The sequence below is a fragment of the Mercenaria mercenaria genome, chromosome 10 (assembly GCF_021730395.1).
Source record: "Mercenaria mercenaria strain notata chromosome 10, MADL_Memer_1, whole genome shotgun sequence".
NCBI lineage: Eukaryota > Metazoa > Mollusca > Bivalvia > Venerida > Veneridae > Mercenaria > Mercenaria mercenaria.
In genome coordinates, this window is record NC_069370.1 from 62,882,183 (window position 1) to 62,904,794 (window position 22,612).

General features: G+C 36.8%; 1 protein-coding gene across 3 annotated transcripts in view; it reads left to right on the forward strand.

The window, feature by feature from the left end:
• Positions 1–22,612, forward strand: part of LOC123560681 (fibrocystin-L-like) — a 93,242-nt gene that overhangs the window by 15,466 nt on the left and 55,164 nt on the right. For all 3 annotated transcript variants that reach the window (XM_053553217.1, XM_053553220.1, XM_053553219.1), the window contains exons 5-11: positions 281–445; positions 719–952; positions 2,519–3,229; positions 3,530–3,698; positions 5,690–5,838; positions 6,061–6,150; positions 14,364–14,636. In XM_053553217.1, the coding sequence (XP_053409192.1) occupies positions 281–445; positions 719–952; positions 2,519–3,229; positions 3,530–3,698; positions 5,690–5,838; positions 6,061–6,150; positions 14,364–14,636 (1,791 nt within the window). The remainder of the gene's footprint in view (positions 1–280; positions 446–718; positions 953–2,518; positions 3,230–3,529; positions 3,699–5,689; positions 5,839–6,060; positions 6,151–14,363; positions 14,637–22,612) is intronic.

Below are 22,612 nucleotides of genomic sequence, written 5' to 3' on the forward strand. Positions count from 1 at the left end.
TCTTGCATGTACCGGGACTTCTTTTATTTATAATGCATACCCTTTAAATAAGATAGATTGGTGGGTGTATATAAAAAGTGTACTGAAACACTACCTTGGTATGTATGGAGTACAAATTTGGCTCTCGTGGATTTCTCAATGCCAGATCGTTCTCGGCGCCTCTGTGCCTCGTGTTATCCAGACCTGACAAAATCGTCTCAAGCCAACTACAACTTCCTTGATCATGTTAGTAACTGTTATAAATACGATGATCTTTAAACGTATTTTTCTTTAACTACAGGAGGTATAGAGACTGTCAATGGACGAAACATAGATCTTGGAGCAGCCGTAGGTATCCTATCACGTTCTATTTCAATAGAGGGTGAGGTAGTGGACGGGGATGCTGATGCATGGGGCGGCAGGATTATTACGTCAGTTACTTCCATTGATGGAGAATTGCGAACAGGTAAGTTTTACGAACAAGTCATCAACAAGTTCGATAGACTGGTTAAATGTTCTTTCTTTTACTACCAAACATTGCAAATAAATTAAACAGACTTAATAACATTGCTTTCTATATACTACAGACCGGTAATCGTTCATTTTGCAGGCCCAATCAGATAACAGCTGGATTTTTGTTTACATGGTATACTGGAATACAAACGTTTCACGGAATGATACAACTCATTATTTAGCTTTGTCTTTCGACTTTATTACAAGTTTCCCTTATTTGTTACAGGATATGCTCGACTGCATGATGTATCATTGAAGCATATGGGACAAGATGGTTTTACCGAACAATCCGATCCAAGATTTGCTATTGCCTACACCGACACTGGAAGTGTTTCAGCTATCAAACCGTCTGAAGTATACAGGTGCGCGTTTGCAGATCTTTACAACAGTGCATTTGGTGCATTTGGAATGGATGACATAGTATTTGAAGACAATGTTGTGTTAAATGCACTTGGAAACGGTAAATATATCAACAATATTCCTCATTGTTTTGTCCCAATCTGACAAAGTACTCAAAAATGTAAGATCTGATAGCGACCAATTCACAGTCATCTTTCTGTATTATAGGATTTCCTATATTGCTATTTTATTTCCACCAATCTATTTTATTATACGCCCAAAGGGACATATTATGTTATACCACCGGTGTCCGTCTGTCAGTCCGTCCATCCGTCCGTTAGCAATTTCGTGTCCGCTCTGTAACTCTTGAACCCTTTGAAGGATTTCAAAGAAACTTGACACAAATGTTCACCACAAGAGACGACGTGCAGAGCGCATGTTTTGGATGTCTCGCTTCAAGGTCAAGGTCACACATAGGGGTCAAAGGTCATATCAGTTTGTTTCGTGTCCACTCTGTAACTCTTGAACTGCTTGAAGGATTTCAAAGAAACTTGGCACAAATGTTCACCACACCGAGACGACTTGCACAGCGCATGTTTCGGATGACACGCTTCAAGGTCAAGGTCACACTTAGGGGTCAAAGTTCATATATGACCTTGCTTTGTGTATATTGCTCTGCATTGTTGTGCTCTTGTTTTTATTTGGCAGATCCCTTTTTTACAAAGTGTTGCCTATATGGGTCGCGTTGATATCACTTTTCTCAAGCGATATATCCTCATATCGACTAATTATATAATATTTTAACTGTATTTTGTACAGTGCCTAGAAATATCCAGTGTGTTGCAAAGTACCTATTTCCGATCGCCATTTTTATTAGAGTTTTCGATATTTTATTACAATTCGTTTTCTAAAATACTTCTAGATTTTTTTTGCAAAAGAATCAATCTAAGTTTGGCTATACTTGTAAAACACGCTCATGTTGTTTTGATGAAAGATTCACTGTCTTAATAAAATACAATGGACAAGCGTTCTTCGTATATCAGCCTCCAAGATCTTTTGAATGCGATCTAGTAGACTTAATGTCAGTAATTCAAAGGTCCAGTTCGCAGCGAGACAAGAATATTTAAAGATGCTAGAGTCAACAAAAGTAGGGGAGTTGTGTTCTACATTTGGATTAACTTATTGCACAGCAATCAATTGCTGTTAATTTAGAAGTATTAGACCGATACTGACAATCAACAACTTCTGTTAGGCATTCCCTGGTTGTTGTTCATATATGCGTAAATGCTTTATAACGAAATGGACCTTTACACATGCATTTATAAGTGGACTTAGTTGTTTCGTTTTTTAAGCTTTTAAAATCTCGTAAGGGTAGGCTGGCTTAATTTCTTTTTTTTTTTCTTTTACATTTTCTCTTTGGGTAATCTTCTAAAACATTTATTATGCGAGCTGTGAATTTCTGTGAATATTTGGGACACCGGGACTAATCATGTTCATCGAAGACTTGAAAAAACGTCTCTGATTTTCAAAGAAATTCGGCAGAAAAATCCACCAGAATTGCTACCAGTTTTAGAAGTGAAACTCATGTGAGCAATCTAGGGTCATCATAGCTATATTTTTCCCAGAAAACCATACAATAGTCATTTCAATAACACTTTATAATGGTGACATCTTACATCTTTCACAGGTGTGGTTACAATCTCAGAAAATACAACCATTACTCACAACCTAATTGCCAACACTCAGTGGACTGGCTCCTACGATGGACGCAACGAAGAGTTTACTTTGAGATTTGAATCTGCATTGAGCGCCATGGGGTCCAAGGACTTAAGCATTCATGACAATTACATTGCTGGCTCAGAGCGTATCGGTTATAATGTACCAGGAGTAGATTGTGAAAACAATGCTATAATGTATTCGAACAATTTTGGTGTTGGAAATGTCATTGCAGTTGGTATTTTGCCTAAAGATGTAGTACCTTTCCAGTGCACCAGATTGTCTGGATTCATATTGTTCAAGAACTATGACTATGGAATGTATTACCACAATACAGCCAGCTTGATTGCGAAAGATAACGTGATTTCCGACGAAAATTTTGGCCTTTTCCCGATGGTGTTAGGACCAGATCCACTTTCACACGTAATAGGAAATCAATTTGTGAAAGTTGAAGACTCGATTGTAATTGGTCAATCATCGGTGACAAATTGTACCGAAGAAACTAATCCCGCTGGAGCATATTTAGACCTTAGTAAAGATCACAGAAGCAGTAGGGGACCAGGTGGAGAAAGACCATACATTACAATAGCCGTTTTCACTGGCGGGGCAAACAACTGCCCTATTAAACCATGCGGTCAGATCATGTCCTATAATGCAATATCAGGCGAAATGAAGATCAAAAGTAAGTACATATTTTAAAGAAAAATCTCTAAAATATGTCCGTTTCAGCAAGTGTTTATTAAGAAAATCAAATATAGAAACCAAGTCAGATAATGTACCTAATAGTTGATCAATTTGACCAGTTTTATACTTGTTACCGATTTTTTTTTCAACGAAAGGTTTGGATATTATCAAGCGAATATTTAGTCAAGATATTTTGGACAAAAAAATCATTCAAGATTGTTAATTATGTTTTGTAGGGTCGTTTAAAATCAGTAATTTTCATTGCATAATTATAACTTTTATTCGTCTTTTTTTCCAGATGTAACATTCGTTAATTTCGATGTTGCGAAGTCCGGCTGTAAGGCAGCATTTGCGATCTCTACATTAAAAGACAACGACGACGCAAACCATCCTGTTTTCATTAGTGAAGCCAAACATATTAACGTTAAAGACTTATTTAAGATTTTGATACATAGACCTAATGTTGGGTAAGTTTTGTCGGTATTATGTTTTCATTTCAGATTTTCTTAGTTTTCAGAATGTCAACTTTTGTCGGAAGCCCTGTAGTAATCAGTCGGTCTGCCCACTCGTCCGTCCGTCCGTCCGTCTGTCTGTATTGTCTGTGTTGACACCTTTTATGATTTATTACCGAGATCATGCACAAGATCAATCATTCTGTCTTCAAGGTTAACATCAGGAGAGGTGAAAAGGGTCATCAGATATTGCATTCTTAGTCTATGTCATAATGTTGTTTGTGCTTAATTCAAGTTTAGTTTTAAACGTGTTTAAAGTATACATCACAACATTGTAGTGTGCAGTGCATAGAATTTACTATTGAGCATCAATGATAAGAATGACATGGTGATGTACCATGTGCAAAACTATAACTCTACCCTACTTATTTTTTGTAGGTCAGGGCTGAAGAATTTTCAGTCTGTTACAATACTATAAAAGTTTATATAGTCTTGCATTGTCAAGAAGTAACGTTATAACTGTATAGTGATAGGAAGTGGGTATAAACATCTAGTTTTTATTTGAATGATTTGTTAGAGATTTCGCACTCTTCTCACTGATCTAACCAAACGACTGATAAAATGAGCTTTAGGTGATAGCGTATTTGTAGCTCAACATGAAGTCCATCTGGATAATCATGTTGTTGCATGTAGAGATGTATTAACTCTTGCCATGCTGGACACGATTGATTCTGCCTTTGCGACCAGTGTAGGTCATGATCAACCTGCACATTTGTGCAGGCTGATCAAGATCTGCACTGTTCGCCATTAATTCAGTATCTTTTTGATAAGCACCCCTTTTAGCAGTTAATGGTACTGTCCAAATTGAAAGAGTGAGTGAGTGAGTTGGGTTTTACGGCGAATCGACACAAAATGGTCATATATCGCCGAGCCAAATTGAAAGATGGACAAGTTAGCAGAGTATGGGTTAAATGCAAGAGTTCTTAACACTTTAGTACTGAAAGAATCTCTTTAAAGGAATACAACCGTAATGCAACATGTATATAGGTATGAGTCTGGATTCAGTCACAGTTTAAAAAGACTTACTATCCCGAAATTACAAACTCGAAATTTCGGGTTAGAACAGACTGACCAACATGCTCACTCCTATATACACCCCAAACTTCGTTTGTGTGCGTATAATGGTATAATGATTGCACAGTATGATCTAGCCTATCTGAGGTACCCCAGTTACAAAGTATGTGCTGAACTTGGCCTTTGACCTCATGACAGTGGAAGTCATCTGCTGAGCACAGAATATCAAATAATGTATCTATGGTGTTTTTTTTTTGGTTGAGTTGAACATCACACCCACACATTTATAGGTCATTGGTAACTTTCCAGTTTTTCATGGTTGAGAAAGACCCCAGGTGCCTTTCGTGCATAATTTCAGACATGGACAGACACATCGGTAGAACTGCTGACCTTCCACAAGCCAACAGAATACTTCCTCACATGAAAGAATTCTACACACAAAATGATATTTCAAGCCCATAGCAGGTGTATGTATAATTTAAAGCCAGCAACCTGAACCACTTGGCAACAGAAGCCTCTAAGGATTTTGTTTAAAAAGTTTACTTCTGCAAGTTCAAGAAATCTCAAGTAACTGACCTTGCAACATCTTAAACCCAAAGACGATTGTACGAGTTAGAGTTAGTAACCAGATATTTTGAGTTATTAAGTTGAAATTTCGAGAAAGTAACTCGAAGTTTCGAGTTAATAAGTCAGAATTACAGGATAGTATATCAACATTATGAGATACTTAATTCAAAATTTCCACGTAGTATCTTGAAATTTTGAGTTAAGTATCCCGAAATTTTGAGTTAGTATCTCGAAATTTGGAGTTAAAATTTAAATACACCTGGCACTAAAGCTCTTCCGTATATATCAGTATGTTCATGTGAGGAAACTATATCCAATTGTCTGCCAGAACTGACTAACACGCTATTCGTCTTGTCACATTTTAGGAAGATCAATCCAGCGGATTGCGTTGATATGGATTGTGATGGACTGAAAAAGGTGCTTGTGAAGGACATGGACGGGACCTTTATGGGAGTAAAAGGATCATTTATTCCACAGTCTGAATTCGAATGGGATGGAGATGACACAAGAAGGGGTAGGAACTTAAGATGGTGTCGAATTATTACATCGCTATAGAAAATTAAATTTCAAACTTTGCAAATGAAATTTCCCATATTTCAAACGATGTCTGTCTTTAGGTCAGAGTCTGCTCTTATACTATCAAAATTATAAACAAACTTTAAAGTTCCACAAAATGTTAAGAAAATAACTTATATATGTACCGTAAAACAAAGATAGAAAAAAATTCTTATTTCAGGTCTAGGTGATTACAGAATACCAAAAGATGCGCTCACAACCGTTATCGGCGAAGTAGTTTCGGTTGATTCCTTAGCACCTAAGGGAAGAGGTGAGGGACTGTATTTGAGCCGCACAATGTGAAAGCCAACATAGTGCGATAGCGACCAGCTTGGATCCAGAGCAGCCTGCGCATCCACACAGTCTGGTCAGGATCCATGCTGTTCGCTTTCAAAACCTATTGCAATTAGAGAAACTGTTAGTGAACAGCATGGATCCAGGCATGTTGGTTTTCTCATGGCGTGGCTCGTTTATCTTATTTACTACACCAAATTTACAAAGCACCCTTTGTGGTTTACATACAAAGGCTGCTACTGAGGGCGCCAATTCATCTTCTGCTAGTACAGACATAGAACGGTCTGACCAGAGGGACAGAGTGAGAGAAGCCGACATAACAGACAGAGCGAAATCTGTCATATACAGGCCAGTTCTGCTAACTTAGCCTTGCTCGTCAGAGTCGCTTCTTGAACTAGCCCGATGTAGAACATTGATACAAGCGAAGCCGTGTCCCTTTGGAAGAACAAGTACTGGCCGCATATTTAGGTGGGAGAGTCTCAAATGCGACTCAGAAATGTCCTTTACCTCGACCGGGATTCAAATTCAGGACCTCTGGATAAGCAGTCAAGTGCGTTAAATTCAAACTATGTTTTATAATAAAAACTTTTTGTTCATGCTGTTACCAATAATTACACTATCGTGTCAATAAGGCATTTAACTGAATTTTAAAATCAAAGTAAGAAAGAATAGATTGATGAAATGTTTGTGGCAGTAGAGTTCTCTTTACTGCCATATAGCGAGTTAATTTTGCGGGTTTTTACTTGACTATGCGAAGTATGAAGAGCTATCCTACTCGACCTGGCGTCGGCGTCAGAGTCGGAGTCCTTCTGCGTCGGCACTTCGGTTAAGTTTTGATGCACTTTCCCTTTATCTTTGTTATTACTTGATGGATTTACTTCGAACTTAAAATATTTTTTCCTCATCATCACTCACATCATATTGCACAAGGGTCATAATTCTGACACAAACATTTCATGAATTATTCCCCCTTTTTACTTAGAATTCCAGGTTAAAGTTTTGGTGCACTTTCACTTTGTCTCAGTTTTTACTAAATGAGTTTGATTCAAACTTAAAAAAGTTGTTCAACATCAACATTCACATTATATGACACAAGAGCCATAACTCTTCCACCAGTATTTCATGAATTATTCTCTCTTTTTACTTAGAATTTCAGGTTAAAGTTTTGGTTCACTTTTACTCTATCTCAGGTATTACTGAATGGATTTGATTCAAACTTAAAATAGTTGTTCCACCTTATCACCCACATCATATGACACAAGGTCCATAACTTTCGCACCAATTTTTCACGAATTATGCCTATTTTACTTAGAGTTAAAGGTTAATTTTGATGCATTTTCACTATATCTCAAGTTATTACAAAATGGATTTGATTCAACATGACACGGTGCATCACTGTTGCACCAATATTTCATGAATTATGCCCCCTTTTTGCTAAGAATTATTCTTAATACTTTATGTTTTGATACACTTGATCCTTATCTTTCTTATTACTTAATACTTTTGACGCAGACTCTAGCTATTATCCAATATTTCATCCATTTTGGAGTCATTAAACACCCATGTGACAGCTCCAGCTTCATCAAATGTGCCCAGTTTCACTATCCAGCTTCAAAATAGTCGAACGCGCTGTCTCCTGTGACAGCTCTTGCTATTTCTGCAAATTTCTGCGGGCTGGGCTGTAACGCAGAAATACAATCCGCACATTTTAAGTAGCAGCAGAATTTTGTGACGGAGAAATAAACTTTGATATTTCGCTTAATATAATGACGCATTATCTTTATCTCACGAGTTCTTCATCTACTGTCAAGTTACTCATACTGTATCGATTGTGCTTGATTGCTTTTGTTATTGTATCAATCTTTTGTCTACAAATGAATGGTTAGCGTTTCGGGCGTGTAATCGTCACAAGTTTAATATCACAAAACATGCTATGTTTATGAAAAGTTTGAATAGATAATGCCACAATGACATAACTGACGATTTATGCAAACGGCAAAAATTTATTCCTGCTTTTCTCGAAGGTCTCAAAAATTAAAAAATGCAGAAATTAGCTAGGCCCATTTTAAGACAAAACTGCAGAATAAACCCGCTGTATGGTATTAGGGAAGACCACTGCACACCTGCTTTCTATGTTCTGTCAGACGCTGATACATACATTTTTATTTAAGTAACACACGTTTTCTTTATTTCACACTTTAGAATACATATTTTGTAGAGGTTTTTGACACGCTTCAAAGCAGAGGAGTAAATTGTAGGTAACACGTTTTTGGGGTCAGAGCATCATAGTCACATTTACTTTAAGCCTGAATTTGATTTACGATCAGTAACTAGAGAACACTCTGTTCTACCACAAATTTTATAGGATGATTGCCTGTGATCCGTAGATGTCCCCTGTTGTTTTAGGAGTCAGTAGGCCAAAACTGACAATGACCAAGACAGAAAATAGAAAATGTTTTCCCTTAGGTCTGACAAGTAGTAGGTCAGAGGTCATAATCACTGTGGCCTTGATGTAAAATAGTTTGTGAACAATTAGTTGAGAAAGTTGTGTCGTTGACCGTCAAACATAATATCCATTGTCAGTAGATGACCCATTTTGCCAGGGGTCAGAGGGTCAAGGTTACAATGACTTCAAGACTGAAGATGGCTATGGATCAGTAATCTTTGAATATTTCAACATACAATTGTCATATGATGATTGCCTATTTTACGTAGATGACTCCTGTTATTTTGTGTAGGTCAGTAGGTCATAGGTTGAGGTCATATTGACATGTTCTTATCACTAGCTGGAGAGTTTTGACCTACTGTTATGATAATTCATCGCATGATTGTCTTTGGTCTGTTTATGATCACCTTTTTGTTTTGGGTTTCAAGGTGGATGTCACAGGGTTTTAAATGTTTTAAGGATGTATAAATAGAGATTGCTAAATAAGTATGTGACCATCAAAACGTATAGCATGCTAATGTATGGTCAGAAGGTATTCCCTATTACTTGCTGGGTCATAAGATTAAAAGTCAAGGTCACAGAATACTTGAGAAAGAACATTACACCAAACTACCTCAGTCAGCCCATCACCGTGTGGAAGGCCATGCCTGTTGTACAAACAGCTTGTTTTATGTTATATATACCTAACGAGATTTTTAATTATATATTATAATATATAATACTATAATTATAATTACGATAGATATTGTCAACAATGACTTTGACTATATTATTTATGTACCACCTTTTGATAAAAGCCCTATTATCAGTCTGTCTGTGTATCTGTCCATGTCCAGGCACTTCCTTTTCACAGCTGATAGAAAGTGATCTAATGAATGCCGTGTTTGACACTTTTTATTTGTGCATATTTGAAAGTGTTTTCGTAAAACATAATACGAAACAACAATTGTTTGTTGTTTTGTTTTTGTTAGCTCACCTGAGCACGAAGTGCTCAAAGGTGAGCTTTTGCGATCGCCATGTGTCCGTCATCCGTCCGTCGTCCGTCCGTAGTCAGTCATCCGTCGTCAACAATTTCACTGTTAACACTCTAGAGGTCACAATTCTGACCCAATCTTAATGAAACTTTGTTAGAATGTTACTCTCAATGAAATCCTGGATGAGTTCAATATTGGGATGTTGGGTTAAAAAACTAGGTCACAAGGTCAAATCAAAGGAAAAGCTTGTTAACACTGTAGAGGTCACAATTTTGGTCTAATCTTAATGAAGATTGGTCAGAATTTTACCCTTAATTAAATTTTGGACGAGTTCAATATTAGGTCATCTAGGGTCAAAAACTAGGTCACCGGGTCAAATCAAAGGAAAGGCTTGCTAACACACTAGAGGTCACAATTTTGGCCCAATCTTAATGAAACTTGAATGGTTCCCTTAATAAAATCTTGGACGAGTTTGATATGGGGTCATCTGGGTTCAAAAACTAGGTCACTAGGTCAAATCAAAGGAAAAGCTTGTTAACACTCTAGAGGTCACAATTTTGGTCCAATCTTAATGAAACTTAGGCAGAATGTTACCCTTAATAGAATCTTGGGCGATTTTGATATTGGGTTATCTGGGTTAAAAACTAGGTCACTAGGTCAAATCAAAGGAAAAGCTTGTTTACACTGTAGAGGCCACATTTATGATGTATCTTCATGAAACTTGGTCAGAATGTTAATTTTGATGATCCCAAGGCCCAATTTGAATCTGGGTTATGTAGAATCAAAAACTAGGTCACCAGGTCAAATCAAAGGAAAAACTAGTTAACACTGTAGATGCCACATTTATGACCATATCGTTATTAAACTTGGTCAGAATGTTAAACTTGACGATCTATAGGTCACTTTCAAATCTGGGTTAGGTGGAATCAAAAACTAGGACACTAGGTCAGATCAAAGGAAAAGCTTGTTAACTTTCTAGAGGCCACATTTATGACTGTATCTTCGTGAAACTTAGTCAGAATGTTAATCTTGATGATCTTTAGGTCAAGTTCAAAATTTGGCTCATGTGGAGTCAAAAACTATCAAAGGAAAAGCTAGTTAAAATTTCAGAGACCACATTTATGACCATATCTTAACTAAACTTGGTCAGAATGTTAATCTTGATGATCTTTAGGTCAATAGGTCAGGTGAGCGATACAGGGGCTTCATGTCCCTCTTGTTTTCAATAATTAAATTAATTACAATCACTAACAAGTTATTTATATATTATACAGCTCACGCATACATTTACAGTCTGGATTGAGATGGTTCACATTTGCGCGAAAATATGACTTATAAATAGAAATGTGTGTAGAAATAATCGCGGTTATCATGAATTTGCGGACTGCCGATGACAGCGAATATTGCAAAAATTTGAAGCCCGTAAATATTTATACACTTACTAGAGATGGTACCTAAAAAATTCAAATTCATCTTTACAGGTTTTTTTCAGAGTGAAATGATAGCTAAGTGCACAAATTTCTAGATATATTTATGGTTTTCCTCTTCTCCATGGCAAAAATAGAAATATTTGATATCTAAAAAATGACTTTCTCAAAATATCTGAAGCAAAATGGACAACTCTTGTATTGACCGTTTTTCAAAGATTTTAGGACTTTCCCAATTATAGTCTATATCAAAACCTCCCACAGCTAAATAAATTCAATAGGGTATAATGAAAGTTTACTCTACTTTCAACATTTTGAAAGAGCCTATACTGAACTTCCTTTTGTCTTTTAATAAAGTCAAATTCCAAGACTAGCCAAGAGTCTAAAACGCTTGAAAAAATTCTGAGTGAAAGAGAATGTCATGCTCTTTATTATAAGCTTACCAAAAACATACCAAAAATGTACCTTAAAGAAGTTATTAAAGATTTTATATTGTAAACAAACCCCTACACCATTTTACCATCAATATTTTCCATTCATGAATGCACTCATTGTTGATATATTTGTAAATGAGAGGCCCCAACAAAAACCTTTTTTTCAAGTTGTGTAAACAGTTTAAGTTTTAAATTAATGTTGATATCTGAAGTTATCCAATTACTTGTTTTCAACAATAAATAAGACACCTTATAGTTTGTTTAGGGTAGTTGACCTGTAACGAAAATCATCAAATAGAGTAATCTCCATATGATTTTTCAGCATTAATTCGTTTTTCAAGGAAAGCAAATGATCGTGCTAGTTCCCTCCAGAGAATGTTTGAATTGAGAATTGCTTAAAATACATTACATATAGTCATTACCTATCAGCTACCTTAACATGTAGTAATTACCACTACCTTAAAACATCGTAATTATATTTGATGACAATGAATTTTTGTGTTACCAGTTTAACTTTTTTTGTTATTTCTCATTGTTAGATATATACATTTTACATTTTGAAACATAAATGTTGTGTAAACCTATGTATCACCATTGAGAACAATAAATAAATAACTTTGGCTAAAAGATCAAAACTTAATAATGTTTCTTAATGTCGTTAATTTTCTTCAAAGGAATGTATGCATTATTCTATATCATCTTCATGCATTACTAAACTTTCTATCAGGGCCTCACTACAACTTACAAAATAACTGTCAGTGTAAGTCATGAGAAAAGCATGTATATTGAATACAAAGGGATTTAAACAAATGTAGGTCATATTTTGTCTGCCTGATAAGTTGTTTGAATAAGGACCTATCTGATTTTTCTTTCACTTTTGATCAATGTTTAATGTTGGCTTCAGTTTATTGGTCAATTCAGAGTTGTCCCCCTTTGATTTATTTGGGTAGGTACCATCTCTACACTTACAGTATGTGAAACACAGACAAAGTGCATTATTGAAGATATGTTAGCGTAATATGACTGGGCTGGGGGTCTAGTGGTAACACGCTTGACTGTCAATCCAGAGATCCTGTGTTTGAATCCCAGTCCAGGCAATGGAAATTTCTGAGGTCTCCTGAGTGTCTCCCACGTAACTAAGTCTTCCCAGGAAAAATGGCTTCGCATGTATCGGTGCTATACACTGGGCACGTTAAAGAACCAGACAGTCTATTCTAAGAGCCGGACATGCCTGAATCTGAAAAGAATTTCTCTCTCTTTCCCTCTCTGTTCTGGGGGTTGTGTCTCATTCTGTCCCTCTAGTCAGATCCCACTGCGTCAGTATTAATAGAGGATGAATTTCACTGCCTTTGTGGCTGCGTTTGCGCTATGTAAAATGCCTTTGAACGTGTTTATCATGAAAAGGCCGCAATAAAAATCTGATATAATAATAATAATACTGTTCAAGGGATTTAGTTGACATTTTACACTATGATGAAGAACATGATTCAGCGGAAATCTATAACTATTTTGTCTGTCTGTAAACAGTTATTGTTGAAAGAATTTTCTTGTAGTTAGGTCTCCATTGTTACCAAATGTCTCCAACTGCAACCTGATGTAAGGCAGCAAGTAAGACATTACAAAATTATTTGATTCAGTGGAGTCCTCCCAGTACTAATCTTGCTTACTTTTTGGTTAGTTACTTACCATTTTCGAGAATATCTATCAGTATGCCGAATTGAGAGGGGTGTAGCTGAGTTCGAGTCCTTTTATTAGCTCGACAATTTGAAGAATAGGGGAGCTATCCTACTCGCCCCGGCGTCGGCGTTAGCTTGAGCGTCACACAAATGTTAAAGTTTGCGTACCACCCCAAATATTTTCAAAGTCCATTGAGATATTGCTTTCATATTTTGCGTACTTGTTTACCATCATGACCCTAGTCTGTAAAAAGGAGGAGGCAACTCTATCAAGCATTTTGACTGAATTATGGCCCCTTTTCGACTTGGAACGTGCTTATTGTAATGTTAAAGTTTGCGTACCACCCCAAATATTTTCAAAGTCCATTGAGATATTGATTTCATATTTTGCGTACTTGTTTACCATCATGTCCCTAGTCTGTATAAAGGAGGAGGCAACTCTATCAAGCATTTTGACTGAATTATGGCCCCTTTTCGACTTAGAATATGCTTATTGTAATGTTAAAGTTTGCGTACCACCCCAAATATTTTCAAAGTCCATTGAGATATTGCTTTGATATTTTGCATACTTGTTTACCATCATGACCCCAGTCTGTAAAAAGGAGGAGGCAACTCTATCAAGCATTTTGGCTGCATTATGGCCCCTTTTCGACTTAGAATACGCTTATTGTAATGTTAAAGTTTCACTCATAGCTTAATTTTACACTATCAAGCACTGAGAATAGTCGAGCGCGCTGTCAACTGACAGCTCTTGCATATTAAACAGATTATGTATATCTTCGTGGAGAATCAGTAACAAACACAAATATTACTTCGATTTATCTTAGCCACACCTAATGTGAATGAATGGGTCAATATATTACATTTTGACCATGTATATACGAGAATATTGCAGAAGGTAAAACAAAAATGTCTTAAATTGCCTCTGAAATCTTTGTTGCCATACTTTTTTTATTAGCATTTTCATAAGCAAAGTGTATGCTTTAAGGCCACGACGTCAATGGTTCATTAAAAGTATTGTTGTCTGCTTTTTGTTTTTTTTTGTTTTTTTGTCTACATTGATCAATCGATTCAAGGTTTTTGTCCGGGAATAGCAAGAACACAATATTCATTTATACCAGAATTTATTTCTAAAAAGAAGTTATGAAGTCAGTTTTATATCATAAGAAATGTAAATCACATTTGTCCTAAACGAGGTATATTGTCTTGCTAGCATTTCAAAAATACTTACAGGAATTGTACGCCCTGATGCATGCAAATTGGAGAAAGTATCTAATGGAAAAGCTGCATATTGGTGGTGCCCAGGTGAAGTAGATTATGAAATGATGCTTATAGAGAGCTACGACAGTGATAGAGAGACACGTCGCTTGTCGCCAATAGCATTCTTCAGTGGTGGATATGTCGATCTCATGAACGGACCTCAAGATCATGGCTGGTGCAACGGTTACACGTGCCAGAAGAGAATATCTACGTTTCTTGCGATGATTTTGTCCGGCAAAAATGTTTGTAAGTAATATTACCCAAAATTTCCAGTATTACAACTCTTATATGCTTTCAATAGCTGCAAAGTTATGTTATGTCAAAAACTGAACAGTTCATGACAAGGGTAGTAGCTACTTATTTCATGACGTGGTCAATAACTGCAAAGTTCATGACAACATCAATAGCTGCACATTTAATGACAAATTCAATATAGTGCGATCAATTCGTAACAGAAAATGCCAAAATACTTCAGAAAATGGGAAAAGCACCAAAATTAGCACAGCTATTTATTAAGGCATTAAAAACATTTTTTTCATGGGACCCATTTGATATCTGTCAAGATGGCCGATATGGCGGCCATTTTCCAAAATGGCCGCCAAAACTCAATATTTACCTTAGAAGATTCTAATGAAAGGTCATTATATTTACATTCACCCCCAAAATGAACTAAATATAAATGTATATAATAAAATAAATCCTAAATTTGCATCAAATGCAAAAATAACAATTCAAATGATGTCAGTTTCTTTCTGTTTCCATGGTAACGGCAAAAATCTAACCTTTAAAACTTAGTTTAATATTATCATTGTGTAGTTTTCATATTTTAAAGAATATTTTGTTTTAATATATGTAATTTATATTATTTCACTTTAATTCCCTCCACAGCAGCATACTGAAACATTGTTGTTATTCCCTTACCAGTATTTAGCCAGATGGGGCTTATGGGTTGCCCCTGTATGCATGTCAATACGTCAGCCATGCAGAGTGGGATACTGCAATAACTTTGAAACTACAGCAGAATTTTTCATGATACGTGGTACATGGATAGATGGCAATGCAGAGATTGCCAATGTCATTTAAATTTGTTCCTATGGCAACAAATGTTGTTGCTATGGCAACAAATAGTGCACGAATATGACACAAAGTGTCATCCTGCATTTCTTCAAAACAAGGAGAGATTGTTTCTTGAGAAATTTTACATAGACAGAGGGACAAATTGAGAACATGCTTGTTATCTTATTTTCTCCTCTTGTACATCATTTTGTCCGTCTGTATGTCGGTCCATCATTTTGCAATGGCAGATTCTTCAATAACTTCAATATTGCAAATTCTAAAGACTTCTTTATGAAACTTTGTTTATAGATGGTAAGTAATATGGAGAATGTGAGGTCAGTAAGTTAGTTGCTATATAAAATTGTAGTTTCTTTGACACTAAGTACGACAACTACCCTTTCAGTTTGGGACTTCGAAATGCAAGAATAGATTATAGCGACGGACTAGTATGATCAAATGAAACAATGTTCCTTATTATGCACCCCGCAGTCACAATATCTGCGTAATAAATTGCTAACTGTTAACAAAGAAGAGTAAGGCTGAAATATAAAGTTGCTTTCATGGACAACACTTAGTAACTATTCTGTGAAATATATTACTCTGAACAGTGAGCTGAAATCTGAAATAATGTACATGTCAGATACTCTTGTCAGTACACACAAGCACGAGCTTGTCGACAACTTTAGTTAACTTGCATAAGCAGTGCATAGCATTTCAGCACGTTTGACAAATTACGTCTTCCTCGACAGACTTTATCGAGGTTGCAAATGCACTTGAGGAGCTACTGGTACGAGACTCGGTACTTGAGACAAAACCTATTGGAAAGGTTCCAATATATCAAAGATCTCTCTGGTCAGCCTTATTTATCTTGACTAGGAATTTTAGGAAGTGATAGAACACCCAACACCCATATGTGCCCGACCTAATGGGCAACCTTGTTTAGTATGTTCAAGAGGTGTAGCAGACGATGCAGGAATGCACATTATAGCCCTAATCTATATGTGAACAGATGGTTGATCAAGCTACTTGACATGTTTTGCTGTAAAGAAGAGTATCGAAAATCTCCATTTTATACCCAGAAATATAATACGACAGTTTCCTTGTAGAAGATGTAGAAAATGCATTTAAAAGCTTGATTCACCGGTAAGCGCGAGCTGTACTGTTAGTTTTGTTTGACAAGACAGTGTTATTCTTACATTGGACTGCTTAACTGAAATACAAATGGTAAATAGATAATATTGTCGTCTTAAAACTAGTAATTTAAATTGGTATTAAAATTGTGTTTCGAATGTACCTGTGCTCATTAGAAAAATCCTCAAGTACTCACATTTAATTTAATTTTAATTTCAGTAAAATGTCCAGAAATAGATATTAGAGCACATTTTCTTTGTAGAAATGATAGATTCTGCTCTTAATTTATACACCCGTTACACTCAGCCACGTTCCACTACGTCATAAAAACTAGCAGGATGAAGTAAGAACTTGTACAATAGTAGAAGAAATACAGTAGACTCCGATAAGAACATGATAATTAATAATTATGGTCTCCATGAGTGTAGAGAACGCGGTCGAATTTTGGACATGTTCAAAACAATGTAGTGAGAACGCGGTCTAATCAGGAAGCAGGAAGGACGTAGTAATGATTAACTAAAACCTAGTAGGACATAGTACAAACATGGTGTGGACGGAAAGGCTGCATGGCGTGCTCACTGCGCTGTCATTGGGTTATCATTGCGTTCTTGCTACGTCAATGGAGTTCTTTACTACAACTTATCTACGCTTGTGTGCTATGACCATGCATACATGCATGCCACATTGTAGTATACCGCATAAGGTTATTAAATACGTTCTTTCGGTTCTTAACACATCTATGTCACGTTTGCAGCAGGTTCTCACCATGATTGGTTCAGATTCTGAAATGTAAGTATGAATACTGGATCCAATTCCCAATCACTTCGTTTTCAATCAGCAATGGGTATCGAACATCATCAGGAATTGCCACATAAAATCATGGACTCAGCAGCACTGGCAGCTTGTAGTGGACTTTTGGACCTCCGTATATCCTTCACACTGCTTTTTGCTTATTCCACCGAAGTCTGTCTATAAGACTGCTCTTTTTTCTTCATTGGGGCGTTGGGTGGGGTGGGGGGGGGGCTCGTCGTTTATTGTAATTTATGGTTGTTGAGGGTAGATGCGGACACAATTATGTCAATATAACTTGCTGACAGAATGAAAAAAAAGAGCGCGCATGGCGTAGTATTTATAAGTAGCCGACGAATGCAGTAAAAGGTGAAAGCATATGGTTAAAGCATGGTTAAGCGAGAGGTGCAATCTGACTGATCGTACTAAGAATTAGTAAGAACACACTGGACGTGAAAAGCGCGTGGTAGAAAAATTAGTGTGAACGTGTTAGACGCCGTGAGAACCTGGCAAGGATGTTAAAAGCGTGCAGTATGAACTTTAGAACTGCACATTTTTCGAGTTTATGATCCCCGTCCCCACCACCTCAAAATTTTCAGGAAGCAGTATGATCTTCATGGTCTTTGCCTGAGAGTGATCAGGGCATTAGTGACTGTACTTATATGCTTATGACATTAAACTATAAAACCATTGTTATGGCACAATGTGCTACAATTTGACAAAAACAGAATATTACAGGACTGCAAATGTAAATCTGATTACGCTGATCACCGGCAATGACTTTTTCCCAAAGAAATCATGATGATCTGACAGGCCAGGGATGTTCACATGGTCTATCACACTAACATATTTAATGAATTATATAGTTTTATTAAGTGTCATTAGTTCTCTTAGTGTAAATAAATTGAAATGAATACAGCAACACTTACAAATTCTGAGTCACGAAAACTAATGACAAAGTGAACACATGTCATTTATTCACTAATACACATTACAGACTAAAACTTCGTTTGCTCAAACTCTGATAATTCGAACACCATTCTTCAATTAATCTATCGTCAGTTCCCAAACAAATTCCTTTATAATATATTTTTCGATCACTCATACTACCGATAATCGAATAAATTTAGTCGGCCTTATGGGTTCCAGTTACCGAAGTTCGAATGTATTTATAATTAATTAATTTACAATTGTTGTAAAGTTCTGCACAGGACTGTTGCCATTTAAACATTCTTGATATGCCAGTTACCATTATATACTTAATTTGATTCATATAAATGCATTATGACTTTTCTTCTGCTTAATAGCACATTTTATCCAAGGAGACAACTTTTTTCATTTTTGTTGGAAAAACGGTATTTTTGTTAATATAAATATGTTTGGATTTATTCAGGCAGGTGGTTTTAGCTTATTATACTGATGACTGTAAATGTTAATAGAAATTATATATATAGTATTATGTATTTTTGAAAATATATACATATATGGCAGCCGTCTTGGATTTTTCGGCCATATTGGATTTTTCGGAGTGGGTCTCATGCTCATTTTTAGTATTTTGCCCTGAAGTAGTTATGTACCAAGTTTCATGCTTTTCCCATTTTCTGAAGTATTTTTACACCATTTTACTGTACTAATAGCTACACAGTTCATGACACAGTCAATATCTGCACAGTTCACAACAAAGACAGTATCTGCACAGTTCACAACAAAGACAATATTTGCACAGTTCACAACAAAGACACCAGCTGCACAGTTCACAACAAAGACAATATCTGCACAGTTCACAACAAAGGCAATATCTGCACAGTTCACAACAAAGGCAATATCTGCACAGTTCCCAACAAAGACAGTATCTGCACAGTTCACAACAAAGAGACGACAGCTGCATAGTTCACGACAAAAATAATAGCTGTACAGCTCAAATGCAGTATGCAGTGCAGACATAAACATTTCCAAGTTCACAGGCATTTGCTAACTGCAAAAATTCATATTTAGTCAATAGCTGCATGCATTGTATTTCATGACAGTCAATAGCTGCCCAGTTCGTTACAAAGTCAACAGATTCATAGTTTATGACAAAGTCAATAGCTCCAAAGATAAGACGTATATTGGATAGCTTCACAGGTCATGACAAAGTAAATAGCTTAACAGTTTATATACAGTCAGTAGCTGCATAGTTCATGCCAAAGTCAATAGCTGTACATTAAATGACAAAGCCAATAGCTGCACAGTATAGACAAAGCGAATAGCTGCATATTAAATGACAAAGTCAATACAGTAGATTCTCTCTATTATGGGCACCAAAAGTGGCCTTAATAATGGTCTGGCCTTAATAGTGAATTTAAGATTTCGCGTGTTAATGACCAGTCAACAACCACTGTACTATGAGGTCATAATGATGTTTTTAGATAGAGACAGAGAACAATATCAAATGTATTTGACTATTTTGTAAGAATGCAAAATGCAGAATGAAACCAAAATCTGCATGCATTTAATCAGCAAATTAATCGGACTTACTCAAGTGATTTCAACAAACGACCAAAAGGAATCAATTTCTATGATGTTTTGAAGAATGTGAGCAAACTGTCATAATTTTCTATGTTCAGTAAAGTCATTTAGGCCTACAAACCAAATTAAAGAACAAAAATCCCCTGCATAATTGACACAATTATCATATCATTCAATACAAGTAATTATGTCTCCCCCAGGAGACATATTGTTTTTGCCCTGTCCGTCCGTCCGTCTGTCCTTCCGTCCGTCCGTCCGTCCGTACGTCACACTTCATTTCCGAGCAATAACTGGAGAACCATTTGACCTAGAACCTTCAAACTTCATAGGGTTGTAGGGCTGCTGGAGTAGACGACCCCTATTGTTTTTGGGGTCACTCCGTCAAAGGTCAAGGTCACAGAGGCCTGAAAATTGAAAACCATTTCCGATCAATAAGTAGAGAGCCACTTGACCCAGAATGTTGAAACTTCATAGGATGATTGATCATGAACAGTAGATGACCCCTATTGATTTTGGGGTCACTCCGTCAAAGGTCAAGGTCACAGGGGCCTGAACATTGAAAACCATTTCCGATCAATAACTAGAGAACCACTTGACCCCGAATGTTGAAACTTCATAGGATGATTGGTCATGAAGAGTAGATGACCCCTATTGATTTTGGGATCACTCCATCAAAGGTCAAGGTCACAGAGGCCTGAACATTGAAAACCATTTCCAATCAATAACTAGAGAACCACTTGACCCAGAATGTTAAAACTTCATAGGATGATTGGTCATAAGAGTAATTGACCCCTATTGATTTTGGGGTCACTCCATCAAAGGTCAAGGTCACAGGGGCCTGAACATGGAAAACCATTTCCGATCAATAACTAAAGAACCACTTGACCCAGAATGTTGAAACTTCATAGGATGATTGTACATGCAAAGTAGATGACCCCTATCGATTTTGGGGTCACTCCATTAAAGGTCAAGGTCACAGGGGCCTGAACATTGAAAACCATTTCCGGTCAATAACTTCAGAACCACTTGACCCAGAATGTTGAAACATAATAGTATGATTGGTCATGCAGAGTAGATGACCCCTAACGATTTTGGGGTCACTCTGTGAAAGGTCAAGGTCACAGGGGCCTGAACATTGAAAACCATTTCCGGTCAATAACTTGAGAACCACTTGACCCAGAATGCTGAAACTTCATAGGATGATTGGTCATGCAGAGTAGATGACCCCTAACGATTTAAGGGTCACTCTGTTAAAGGTCAAGGCCACAGGGGCCTGAACATGGAAAACCATTTCCAATCAATAACTTGAGAACCTCTCGACCCAGAATGTTGAAACTTCATAGGATGATTGTTCATGCAGAGAAAATGACCCCTATTGTTTTTGGGGCTACTCCGTTAAAGGTCAAGGTCACAAGGCCCTGAACATTGATAACCAGTTCTGATCAATAACTTGAGAACCACCATTGACCCAGAATTGTTGAAACTTCATAGATCATTGAACATGCAGAGTAGATGACCCCTATTGATTTTGGGGTCAGTCTGTTAAAGGTCAAGGTCACAGTGGCCTGTTCATGTAAAATCATTTTTTGGAAATAACTTGAGAACCACTTGACCTACAATGTTGAAACTTAATAGGATGATTGGACATGCAGAGTAGATGACCCCTATTTATTTTGAGGTCACTTGATCAAAGGTCAAGGTCACAGGAGCCTGAACAGTGACTTGAGAACCACTAGGCCAAGAGTGTTGAAATTTAGCGGGATGACTGGACATGCCAAGTAGATGATCCCTATTGCAGCCAACCATCAGTGTCTCTTTGATTTTTGCTCCTGACCCCTATTGACTTCTTGCCTATAGGACTTTGCATTGGGGGAGACATGCGCTTTTTTACAAAAGCATTTTCTAGTTTCTCCTTTGAGATCAAAAAGGTTAAAGTGATACTTACATGAGGATAACTGCTGCTAATTGCTCAACAATTAAAGTTTTCACAACCAAATTGACAAAAAAAATTCAGCATTTCATCATGGATCTGTAAACACTTGAATTTGCTCTTACATTTGTATAACAAATGTCCAGGCGATACGGATGCAGTGTACCTGATTAAAATACACTTGTATTGATCGATGTACCTTGTTGTAAATTGCCCAAGGCAGGGGATCATTTACACCGTGTTAAAAAAAAACAAGGGCATTGAGTTAAATAAACAAAGGATGTCTGGGTCCATCTTTTTATCTACTCATAGTTATGGCCGGTTAGCACATAGTAAAGTGGCCACAATGCTGCATTAGCGATGTGCCCGCTGTACTGGTCAATATCTATAATGAATAAAGAACAAATTTATTTTGTACTTTGAAAAAGTGGCCGCAATTTCAGCGTGCCCGTTGTTTTGGCATGCCCATTAGGTGGAAATCTACTGTAGCTGCACAGTGAATGTACAGTATGTAGACGTGCAAATTTCAACATATCCTGTTCACAGGCATTTGTTAATTTAAAAAATTAGATGCACTCTAGCGATCCTTAGATGCATAAAGAAGACAGTTTTCACACATTTGTGTCAGTTTTATGGCTCTCATTTAATCAGTTTATGTGTCTTTCGATCATGGACATCTTATTGATAGCCAAAGAAAGCTTTGGCCTACTGGCGTCAAACTTTTTAGCATGAATGCATGTGGACAGTAGATGACCCTTATTGTTTATGGGGTCTGTTGGTCAAAGGACAAATGTCATAGTGATCTCGG